Here is a 12,400-nt window from a genome sequence, read left to right on the forward strand (position 1 = left end):
AAAAAACAAGTGCAAGTGGATGGTTCTCTTGGGGACCCTTGGGATGAGGGCTATGAACAGAGTTTATGCAGCTCCTAATCCCTTTATTTATTTATTTGTAAGAGATAAGGAGAAAARGAAACTTGTGGCATTTTGTTCTGCGCTGCTCTGCCTAGGGGAGGAACCACTTTTCTAACCTTGCCTGTAATGGGCTGTACCCCTGGAGCGCGGCTCCTCGTGCCTGTGCCTCTGCTCTCTCAGTATTGCACTTAGGCTCCCCCGGCAAGTGGAAACTATTTTGGGATGCAGTGTGGCTGCAAAACAGAGAATGGGATGTGGATTAGTGGTTAGGGCTCCTTAATGTCGGGCTCTTTCTGCCGCTGCTCCGCTGTGTCCATGGATGCATCACGTCACTTTTGTGAGCAGCAGTTTGCTCAGCTCTGAGACTGATAATTAAACTCAATTATAACACAAGTTGACCCTGGATTTCCACACTTATTGGGTAAGTCAGCTTAAGCTGTGAAGAGATTTTTATAGTATTGATGTGTGTAGCTGTTATGATACCTTTATGGGGAATAAAGATTTGCTGCAGTTGCTTGGTAGTAAATACGCTGAATTATCAGGAGTGACTTCATAAGTGAAAATATGCTCTAAGTAGAGTAGGAAGAGCAATACCCAGAGCTGCCAGGGCCACGGGGCACCTGCATTCCTCCCTGCGTCACATTTATCATGTGGAATTAGGCTTAAAGATTGAGAAAAATGTGTCCAAAGCGATTCTCCCGAGAAACACAGTGTGGATTTTCTTTCCTGCCTCTCTCCTAGCAATATGCCCTTGAATTACAGCCCTGTTAGGCTGTTTGCTGGGGCCCAAGGACTTCTTGGGTGTCTCTGCAGGTCATAACGTGTGTGGGGATGGCTGCAGGGGAGGCCTTTGGTGGCAGCTCCCCGGGGGTCCCTCAGCCTGAAGGGGTTTTTCCTGCTCCCTCACTGATCTGGAAGTGATGGAGATCAGCTTGAATGAAGAGCAGTGCCCAGATGGGAGAAAAAGGAGCACCCCCGACATGGCTTTGCTGGCTGCTGGTGTGTAATTGCAATGCTTTTCATTAACARGGTGGGGAAGGCTCAGGTGTCCGTGGCTCCCTGGTCCTTAGCGGGAACAGTTCCTCAACTGCAGAGACCAGAGGCTGCAGGGCCAGGAAAGCTGCCCACATGGTGACATTGCTGCTCTTGCTTCAGAGCCCRTCCCTCACGGGACTGGGCCAGAACAGTCTGCTCGCCTTGAGGAGCAGAAATCTGCAATTAACGTTCAATCCCTTGACTTGGGACTTCCAGGGAAAAGATTTTCAGTTGCCTGCATGTTAATAGGATACAAAACGTTCCCGGCGGAGGGAGGGCTGGTCATAACCTGAACCTGGTGACGTCTGAGGATGAGCACTCTGGAGGGAAAGAAGTTTGACGTGACTTGACCACAGCCCCAGCCCACCACCCTGATCCGCAGCCCGACTGCAGGTGCCGGGAGATGCATCCCGGAGCCACGATGCAGAGGAGACCACAGTCACTCTTTAGTCACGGATGTGCTCGAGTCACAAGCTTGCTTGTTCACAGTAAACACTGCAACTGCCCTGTGGATAAATAGGAGAACCGATTTACAGAGGGCTGTAAGGCTGTCCACCATAAGATGTCTTTCTTCTGCTCTTGCTGCACTCTTTAATAAAGAGTGGCTAGGAGCATACTGTTTTAACCTTCTGCTGCTCTATCCTTGCTCATTCCCCACAAAAAGGGGTTCATGGGGTTGTGAAAACTTGCTTGTAAATTGGTCTGTAACGCTGCATAGCATGAGGCATTCTCAGTTCTTTGCTTTCCCTCTCTAGGGTGGATTCATGCGGTTTATACTCCAGTAGATTCTCTGGTGTTTGGTGGAAATATCCTGCATAGCTTTAATGTTCCCATGCAGCTTCGCATCTATGAAATTGAGGACAGAACAAGGGTAAGGACACTCGCTTCTCTTTTTAACTGAACAGTTCTTTGTGGCTGTGATCTGTCGTAGTCTCTTTAATATTCCTTGCTGAGAAACGAGAACTGACGGGATCTCCGTGTCAGAGTCGTTGAAACAAGACAGGTAAACATGAAGCAATGAGACTTTCAAATGTTGGCTATTTTTAGTGGGATTTACTCATCTGTTTTTCCCTGCTTCTCACAGACTTGTCCCGTCTATATCTCTTTGCCTGTTAAAATTTCATAAACACCTTCCCTTTTGCACCAAGAAATGTTGGTCATTACAGACCTTTGTGCCAGTACTTCTGGTAGCCTCCTACTTAGTGTCTCTCTGGGTRTGCCTGGAGAGGAAGTCCAGGGCTGGAGAACTACCAGGACTGGCATCTTTCTGCTCCAGCAGGATTGGGAAAGCTGCATAGAAGCTGCGAATGAAACAATGTCCCCTGCACTCCGCAGGATTTTCTTCTGCAGTGACTCCACACTGTGCAGGACCTGCCTGTGACAGAGAGCCCAGGGTGGGATGCGGAGCCCCAACGTTGTGATGCTCCGCTGGCTGTAGCATCCACCTGATGCTGGAGGGTTGTATCTGGGAAAAGGGGGCTGTGCAGGCTTCTTGCTTGGCACAGAAAATCATGACCTGGATCAAGAAACTGGGTGCCTAGGCAGGGTATACCTTGCAGTTCTGTAAAATAACAGAATCTGGAGGAACTGATATCATTTTAGTAGCTATTAAATAACTCATACAAGGCAATGGTAGTGTTTTGATGTAAAGATGGACCTGTTGGCTGTACCAGTTCAGGCGGAGACATTTGGTGACTGGCTCTTTTGGAAAGCGTAGCACTGGGGTGCCAAGTGCAGTGTGAATGGAGATTTGGGCTGGCAAAACGACAGGGAGTTATAATGCATCTTTGCTAAAAAATCTTAAAATGGTACGTGTTGAACATCAGGAGTGTTTRGTGTTACTTACCTCTGCAAAGGAACTCAATCTGGGTTCCAAGTGGGATTTTATCCCAAATCCAGAAGTGCTCCCGGCAGGAAGGACGGGCACTGGGGTGTCTCTGCTGGGCGCTGGTCCGTTGGCAGGAGCTGCTCCCTTCCTCTGCAGGCCACACAAGGCCCYGAGGGCTTTGCTTTGCGTTGCAAGGCGCTGCAAGGAGCAGCTGGTTCCCTYGGCTGGATTTTAACAACAGGAAGGCCCCTGGATGGGAAAATTAATTCCTGCTAGAAGAGATATGAGGACAAGAGCTGAAATTCGCAACGAGTAGAAAGGGTCAAGCAGAGGGAGCATAGCAGAGAGCAGAGTGGAGGTGAAGGCCAGTGTTGAGTTCAGCCTGGCTTCAGATAAGAGACCTAGAGCAAGAACTTGGGGTGACATGAAAAAAAAAAGGAGCAGAGGGACTGGAACAGGAGGCAGTTCTGATGGCAGAAGCAGAAGGGTCTCACCAGAATCTCCAGCAGAGTGGAGGGAGACGGGATGAGCTCTAAGGGGTGCTCTGTGTCTGGCCCTCCTTGGGGGGTCGAGTGTGGCTTCAGCTGCTTCAGATCTCCCGAGCAATGTGACGGGAGGCGGATCTGACCACGMCAGTTAAGTGTCTCAGTGACTTTTAGGAGCCTACTTGCCAGGCACCCTGGAACGCTTCCAGGTGCTCCTGGCTCCGCAGGAGCCTTCTGGGAGGYGGGCATCTGCCCCTGTGGAAACATCCTTGTTGCTGGTTTTGCATCAGATTTTCTCCAAAGTCAGTGGAATTCTGTATCGCTTCCTCCCATAACTTTCCCCACTCTGTAACACTGTGATTGAGAAAAGGCTAATGAAAGGCATCGGCCCTGGGCTTCGTGCTCCAAGTCCTTGCTGGCTCTCGTGTCCTCGCAGCGTCACACAGAGCCCCAGCCCGGGCTCACGAGCTCATGGGAGTGGAGCAGCTCTTTGCTGAGGAGCAGGAAAGTCAATATTGTTATTTGCAAATAATAACAAAAAGCTACAAATATCACAAGTGAATCTTGAAGGGATAAATATTTTCCAAATAGAATTCCGGTGTACTACTTTGCTTGCTTTAGCAATCAAATATTGTAATTTCTTTCCTCAAATGATTTTATTCCAGCACTGGCTAGCGTAGGAGGCTCGCGCAGAGCGTGCAGTTCACACGGATTTGCCAATGGGGACGTGCTGCAAATGAGTTTCTCATCGGTATTGATCTCCCTTTGTGTATAGCACAGAAGCAAATTAGCTCAAGTGATTGACAAAGTAATTTGCCACAGTCAAATCAAAGTGTAATACAGGTGTGTTTCCTCATCTTGCACTGAGCAATTTTATGGAGGTTGCACTGTGCTGAAATCTGCTATATCATGTTTAATCATCTTTGATTGCTGATATTCAAAGCCATTTTTATGCTAGTAGTTATTGTCTTAGTTGCTAAGACAAGAATAAATAAATGACTGGAATGGCAATGCTGCTTTAGAGCCTGATAAAATTGCCTGCTTTACATCCTTGTCATGCTTATTCTAGCTTAATTTCTCATATCCCTGGGAGACTTTTTAAGAGGGTTATAGCCATTTAAAAATAGTTTTAAGGAGTAATGAAAAAACACGTCTATTTTCAGAAACAACTCCCAATGTGCAGTTGAGGTAAACAAATATTCCCAGTTTGGAGAGGCTCTCGTTTTGCAGCCTGGCTTTGCTGGAGGCCGGTTGAGAGCCAGGCCCAGGGGCCTGGGCCCCTAGAGCAGCGTGGGGACCCGCGGAGCCGTGCGGGGCTGGCCCGGGGGCGGGAATGGATCCCACTTGCCCTCGGCTCCTCCAAACCGCTTTGAAACACTGGGACACACATAGAGAACAACGCACTTAACATACATACGTAAGGTGGTCATGCACAGGTGGTGGTGCTTGCTACTGATTCTGGTTTCTACAACTTGGGATAATATTTTAAATGGACACTTTTCGGTAAATAAGCCCAAATTGTTTCCCAGGGTTGTAGTCAGCGCAATTAAATGCGAGTGTGCAATGGTTTCAGTGGGCATAGTGGAAGAGGCTCATACTTTCTTGAGGAAGATGGGCCTGACATACTTAAGGTTTTTGTTTTGGTTTTTGGCAGGGGATACCAGTCTCTAAAATCACTACATTTTGAACTGAAGAAAGGGATCATATTCCAGAGAGAATTTTTCTCACTGTACAGGAATAATTAAAAAAAAAAAAAATCAGTGGATTGTAAATTATTAATCATAGAAGTTAGAGCTGGAAAATGCCTATTAGATGAACCAGTCTCTTTGCCTGCTGCTGTGAGATTTAGTCCTCTGGCAGTGTCCAGACGAGATGCTCCAGCCTCCACTGAGCGCAGGGAAAAAAAAATCCCCTCGGCTTTTTATTTTTCAAAATAAGAGTTCATTTCCCCGGCAGCATGCAGAGGAAAACGTATGGACACAGTGCAGCTCACAGCCATTAGAGCGAATAAATACCCACGAACATCATGAATAATGTACTGCTCTCTACTTCGGCCTAAGCCAAATTTAGAAGGATTTTTCCAGTGCTGCGAGGCCRGCTTTAATGGCAAGAGGCAGCGGAGATGGGTGCGCAGGATCTTTTGCTGTGTCTGGTAGCTCTTACGTGGGAAGGTCGGTAAAAGCGGAGCCTTCTCGGGCAGCGAGGGAATTACAGAGGCATGGAGGGATTTGCTGTGGGTTGGAGCATTGATAGTGCGGCAATTAGGAACTCAAATTGAATATTAAAGATTGATAAGCATAATGGCAGCACTGCATGCGTTATTGCCTTGTCTTTCACGTTGAATTAACGTTGGTAACAACTAAAATTTGGGGAAGCTCAGAATCTGTCAACAAATGTTGAGCAATGGTGTCTTTAATATTCCCAGGCATGTGGCTGAAACCCTTTTGAAGGCTGAGGGGTGGAAGGCGCCTTCCTGTTTGTAAGTCAATTCTTTGCCAATTCTGTTTCCTGCAGTGCTCTCTTGGTAAAATTTGAGTTCCTTTATTAGCACATATCTTAGCATGGCTCATCTCCCCGCTCTTCAGTAACAGCAAAAAGTGACTTGATCTCTGACAGGTAACTGAGAGAGAAAGAAAAGAAGAAAAGGGGTTAAATGTTCTGGCATACAGGGGGCTGTTTGGTTAGTTGGGTTTGCCTGTTGTTTCTTTCTTTGGTTGGTTGTTTGCAAGCAGCCCAGGAGGGTGTTTGGGCAGGAGCTCAGCGCTCAGCAGCCCAGGACGTTGCCCCTTAACGGCGCTTTGTTTCGCTGCTGGAAACGCTGGCRTTTCCTGCACCTTGGGAGCAGGGGCGAGCTCAGGGGCCGCCCGCCTTGGGCACGGTCCCGAATGTGGATGTTTGGCTCAGACATCCGGAGGCTCCCGCGGATGCCCCTGTCGCCAGGCAGGTGCTTCRGCAGCCTCTGCCTTGAGCCTCCAGATGCCGCGAGCGGTGGGGCTCTTCGGGCTTCATTGCCTTTTGGCTTTGGGTTTCGCTTTGTTTTTCTTCTTCCCCTTCGAAAGGGGCCGAGATGATGATCCTGGTGCAGCCCCAGGCTTCCTTGGAGGTGGGTGGTCACCTCCGGGCTCGGGGAGCGGTTAAACTGTGCGGAATGTGTAAAACGGTGCCGATAGCGCGGGGCTGCAAATGCAGCTCCTGGGCTGCCCAGGGAAGGGAAGGGGCTGCTCTGTGCAAGGAYGAGCGCCGGCACGGTGCGTGGGCTCCATTTCCAGCAAGCACACRCACATCTGCACGTCCCTGCGCTTTGGGAGCTTCCCAGGTTCTCCCTTGGTAGCCTGGCCTCGCGTATGTAGGAACCTGGTTGCAGGGAAGGAAACCCGCTCCCTTTTCTGCTGAATGTGAAACGATGTCACCATGCTCAGTGCTTGGGATAGGGCCTTTTGTGCAAGAACAACAGGTCGGGGATGGAAGGGAAAGCGCAGAGCCTGGCACAGCCTGACAAAATCCTGCTTCTCTGTTCTGTTTGTGGCAGATGTTACCTTGCTGTGGAAATCTGGCATGCAAACCCATTTGAGAGGTTTTTACTTTGAATGTTTATTTACCATAAATAAAAAATCTCCCTTTGTTCATTTGTTTAATCAAACGGTCATTAAAAAATGAATGGCAACAACGCGCCCTTACTTAAACTCGACTCCTAGTGCCCAGCACCTGGATGTGACCCCCTGTGCTTGCCCGGCCCTGGCGCTGCCAACGTCTCCCCCGGCGCTCACAGTCTCCATCTCGCCTGCAGGTGCACGCCAAGTTCCGCTATCCTTTCTACTATGAGATGTGCTGGTATGTTCTGGAGAGATACGTGTCCTGTGTGACCCAGCGCTGCCACCTCAGCAAGGAGTACCAGCAAGAATCAATGTTAATTGGTGAGTGAATCCCTGGAGCGGGCGCGAGCACCGTAGGCTTGTGGCTGCTTTGGTTTCTGCCAAGCAGATTATAAATTAAATGGGAGAACTGGAGGAATTTCGGTGAATTATTTCTTTAGTTTTCGAGTGGGAAGGATTTGACTCTTCAGCGTTTCAACAAAGTGCCAACCGAGCTCAGATTTATTGAGCATTCCCATAGAAAGAGGATTCTGCAAAAATATTATTTGGAAGCATTTATTTCTTGGTTCCAGCACTGTTTGTGTTGAGATGGGCTGCCAAACAGTGAGGATTTACAGTCGTGTTTGGCATGGTACCTCAGTAGCCAGGAATGTATGCATTGCAAATATGCTTTGGGGGGTTGGTACTCGGTCCTTTTATAGTGCTTTGCATCTACAGAGTGCATCACCATCGCCCAATCTGGCTTCTTTCTCTTGAATCTCTTCTGCAGTTCCCTCAGGTCTTAAAAGCAGAAACAAAGAGGAAAACATAAACAAAAGCAAGAAAACACCCATACAAATCTATATGATCTATAATTTAAGTGCAAGGGAGSCCCCCTGCACTCCTAGGAATCCAGGTCCTTCACATCTTGTCCCTCGGTGCTGCTCCCATCCGAAGGGTCGGCAAGTTTTGAATTTRTTCCTTCCCAGCCTTTCAGCAGGGGGATGCGAGGCCAGCCTGGGGAAGGCTCATAGTGGTCTGGGGATGCCCATGAAGGACATCCCAGTCGAGTTACTGGTGCAGAGGCACTCGGAGCGTGCRCGAGGTCACTGGGAAGTGTCTAGAGGGGAGAGGGTTGTTCTGTGCAGCCAAAGGGCTGTCGGCTCCCAAGGCAGCGGTGAAAGGACCCTGACTGTTTGGAAAATGGTTCGGGGGCAACGTTGTCTAGGCCCTGTTGTCTCCTGTAGTGGTTTGAGTTGCTGGCTTCTGRGAAGGTGAAAATTAAACCGTTTCCCTGTTAACTGGGTATCTTTTCATGGCTGTTTTAGRCTAATGCAAGAGAGGAGCTGCCCTCACAGGACAATCCTGTTCTTGGGGGATCTAGTTTGTTCTTGGTGCTGCGGAGATGTCTCACGCTGACACCTAGGACCTTTCTCTGCAGGAGAGATGGATTTATTTATTTATTGTCAGATACTGCTTTTTATTCCTCGCAGGATCTTACCTTCAAATAATTATTTAGCTGGATCTCCTGTATCTTCTGAATCTATTTCTTTGGTATTTACCACGTTTTCTGCAGGAGTAAAGGTACATTATTTGCCCTTAGGAAGCCGTGCTGTTCTGTTCTGCTCAGGTAATACTGTTTCAAATATTTGCTCGTCCTTTCAACTAGTCCCAGGGTCTAGTCTCTTGACTCAGGATAAATCTCCATGAACTGTAATTCCAAGTAACAATTTGTTTGTTCTGTGGTGTATGTATCTTAATATTAAACTGACAGACTAGTAGATCCAAATGAAGTTACATAATAACACCTCATTCCTTCTTTTTTTAAGCTTTTCTTCAGAACTGTTCAAGCCCTTAAACTGTTACATGCTCCTCTGTCCCTTAGAGACTTCTCTGTCTGCAAGCAGCATCCTGATTTCCCAGGAGGGAGCATCCCTTGATGAAGAATTTCCYATTATCTTCCATAAAGAGCAAGGAAACAAAGTGCTTAACTTCTCTGCAGGCCCTTCATTAAACATTTAATTGTCTTCTGTCCTTCTTGGTCCAAGAAAAGTTTCTTCATATCTTTATATTCCTTTTCAGAAGTTTCTCTTAAATAGGCTTAACATTTATGACTGTTTCTTGCTTTTTCCTATTTTATTATATAATTTCTTGGATAGAATGTTTGGAGATTTACGAGGTGATGACTTCAGAGATCCCGCTCATCTATGTGCAAAAAGATTCCTGTGACAATAGAGATCATCCCTTCTTGGAGAACACAGAAGAATGAGTTTGTCATCATTTGGGCTTTATAGAGATGTTTATACTTTTTAATTTTATGTTTTCATTACATGGTGGTAGTTTACTTTGAGGTGAAGGTGGCCAAATTCAGAATGAGCCTTTAAAGATCCTGGCCACTCAGGAAAACACATTGCTCTGGGTCTGTTGTGATACCTCTATCAATTTATCATACACTAGGATAGCAAATTATATTGATCTCTGCATTTCTGCTTCCTAAGTATCTGGACCCAAAAACTTCAGGCAGAAACTTAACAGCTCTGTGGGAACAGACTAAAAGCTGGAGGGTTCCCAGTCCTTGAATGAAAAATGTCAGTGCTCCAGAGGGAGATGGAAGGAGAAGACCATGGCTCCCTCCCCATCCCTCAGTCCAGAGCTGAGGGGACCTCAGGCAGTTGCCTCCTCCTCAGTGTGTGAGACTGCTCTCTATTTTCTTTTCTCTTTCCCAAAGGGTGAATGCTAAGGGCAGTGATGATATGACAGCAAGTGCAGGCTGCTCTGAGAGCTCTCTCCCTCCCCACGTTTCTCTTCCCTGTCCATCTCAGCTCTGATGTTTGTCCTGTCAGCTGGAATCAAACACGGATCCCATTTGGCTTTCCTGCTAGGCTCGAACTGGTTCAGGATGGATGTGTCTTCATTATTTTTACTCTTATCGTGAATGAGTCTGTACTGGATGTTTTCAACCGCAATTGACCTTCAGCGAGATAGGGATCTGGAGAGGGAGCTGACAAAGAGTAATTGGGAGAAGATACCGGGCTATCAGAAATAGGCTTCCTCTGTAGCCTGCAGCTTTTAAGATTTCCACTGCTAAAATTTTAACAGGATGGCTCTAACTGTATGCTAAGCCTGGCGGATAAAGATATGCCCTCTGGGATGGCAAAGGAGCTTTATATATGTTTTTACCTCCTTCATCTTAGAGGATGGAGTGGATTCGCTTATTGATAGGACAGGTACTGAATTATAGCAAGTGATTTCCGTGTGGGATGCTCCRTGCTGGGTTGCACGGAGAAGAAGCTCAGCTTTTTCTGCTGGTGAAAACGTCGTTCCGGCCCTTAGCAGACAGCAGGAATCACAGGGCCGTGTTTTGGAACTGGGAACAGCAAGAGAGATATTACATGCTGGATTGTTGCAAAGAAGTTAAAAAGATTTCATAATTATATCTCCTCCACACTCTCTTTAAAGTTCTCTAATACAGTAAGCTGCTTCTCACCGAAGAAGAAAGCTGTGTGTAATTATCTGTCTTGTACGGGTGGGTAAACTGCAAGGAAAGTTAGGAGAATTGCCCCGACTCGAGGGAAGTCGGTTGCCACAGAAAGTATTTCTGGCTCTTTCCCTGTGGTCAAGCCCAGGTTCCTTGTTCTTATTGCCTGGTTTGGATAAGGTGGTTTTATTTTGAGATGGAGAGGGGTGAATGTCTGCGGGGGCTGTTTAAGCCCAAAGCAGATAAGCTGCTGAAACAAGGAGAGTTGCCTTAGCAGGACCTTTCTTCAGTGGCGAGACTTCATAAACCTTGAAGCTCAGGGCAGCGGAGCTCCGCTAGGACAGATTCAGCCCTTTGCTCGCTCCTTATCCCTAACCTGTAGCCTGCTGTAAAGCTCCTGTGGGGCTGAAACAGTTTGCACTGGTGGGACCTGCCTGGGCTTCCCAGCTGTTTATTTTTCAGAGCGTAAACCTAGTATAAAGGTAAGATCAATAATCCTATAGACTCAAACTTGCCTTCAGCTTTTCCTGAGGAGTACCCAGAATGTGCCAAGGACTGCATTAAGAATAACAATATCATGCAACTCTGGGCCACAACCTTTATTTTTCAGTGTTTTTAGTTGTTTTCTCTGCAGAGTAAGTGTAGTTGTACTTCCCTGTCTCAACGTTTTCTATAATATCCCTTCCCTGTAAACAAGTGGTAGCTCTTGTTTTACCAACAGTTGCTTGCAAAGAGTGCTGAGAAGTTGACTTTGCCTTGCACGGAATTCCTGGAAGAACAATGATGTTCAGCATTTTGATGTGCTTCCTCCTGTCATTTTTTGCTCTCCGTTTTCTGTATAAACCTTTCTTAGAGCTCTGCAGATTACAAATGTGGTCCCWCTTGGATTTACTGGAGATTAACTGAGTTAACTGTAGGTGACTTGCAAGCTCTGCCTACTCTTAATTGCAGGCATAGAGAATTGAATCTTTGGGAAAAACAAAAAGTGTATTTCTTTCCCTTAAAGTTTTCTCAGTCATTTGAACAGAGYAGACTTCAACAAAAATAAAACTGGCTGAATAAACTCAATTTCTGCTATTTTTCAGTGCCTTTCTAAATAGGCAGCTCCTAGAGCGGGTGGTAGGTGCATGTACGCTGGGAATTACGAATTACATTCTGCGTTCTTCTTCTAACTTTCAGATGCAAAAAGAAAGCGCAGCGTAGACAGCTATTCATCCGATTCGTGGTTAGACATGGATGAAGAATCCTGTGATGCCCATATCCGGGAGGAGAAGGAGGAYGGCTTGGATGTGAACGCCAAGTCCTTGGCGGATGGCTCCTCCTCGCCCAACAGCACCCACTCGGAAGGGAAGGAAGGTGCAGGGAGAAAACAGAAAGCTACAGCAATGCGATACCTAAAAAGAACTTTGTCTAATGAATCAGATGACAGCATAAAATCGACGACCCCCACGGACTATCCCAAAACCCCAACAGGGTCTCCAGCTACAGAAGTTTCAACCAAATGGACTCACCTCACGGAATTTGAACTGAAGGGTTTAAAAGCCCTGGTGGAAAAGCTTGAATCTCTCCCAGAGAACAAGAAGTGTGTTCCGGAAGGAATCGAAGACCCCCAGGCCCTCCTAGAGGACATGAAGGTGGGTGCGATAACGCGGCGGGCAGCGACCACAGTTTATACCTGACCCGTGGGGTCCCCGCCGGCCGTCACAACTATGTGCCTGGTGCCTAAAACTTTAGGTCCTTTCATAGTTCAGGGCTTGGTGCATCACAAATGTAAAGCATATCTGAGCCTATTTATAGGCCTAATCTGCCATTTTGGGTCTAGTCTCCTTGCAGAATATATCTGATTAACCAACACATGCAAAATATAAATACTTGCCATAATTCAGAACATCAATTGCCTCCTCCAGGTGCATTTTCTTTCCTCTTTTTTTTTTTTTTTTTT

General features: G+C 47.0%; 1 protein-coding gene across 1 annotated transcript in view; it reads left to right on the plus strand.

Annotated features, from left to right (window-relative positions):
• LOC112949404 (lysine-specific demethylase 2B-like) overlaps positions 1 to 12,092 on the plus strand; it is a gene marked incomplete at its 3' end in the record, with an annotated part of 52,448 nt that extends 40,356 nt beyond the window's left edge. Inside the window, exons 9-11 of the mRNA XM_026041798.1 lie at positions 1,851 to 1,966; positions 7,196 to 7,322; positions 11,638 to 12,092. Of these exons, the coding sequence (XP_025897583.1) occupies positions 1,851 to 1,966; positions 7,196 to 7,322; positions 11,638 to 12,092 (698 nt within the window). The remainder of the gene's footprint in view (positions 1 to 1,850; positions 1,967 to 7,195; positions 7,323 to 11,637) is intronic.
• Positions 12,093 to 12,400: the final 308 nt, after the last annotated feature.

The sequence above is a fragment of the Nothoprocta perdicaria genome, unplaced genomic scaffold (assembly GCF_003342845.1).
Source record: "Nothoprocta perdicaria isolate Ctin4 unplaced genomic scaffold, notPer1 scaffold_294, whole genome shotgun sequence".
NCBI classification, from domain to species: domain Eukaryota; kingdom Metazoa; phylum Chordata; class Aves; order Tinamiformes; family Tinamidae; genus Nothoprocta; species Nothoprocta perdicaria.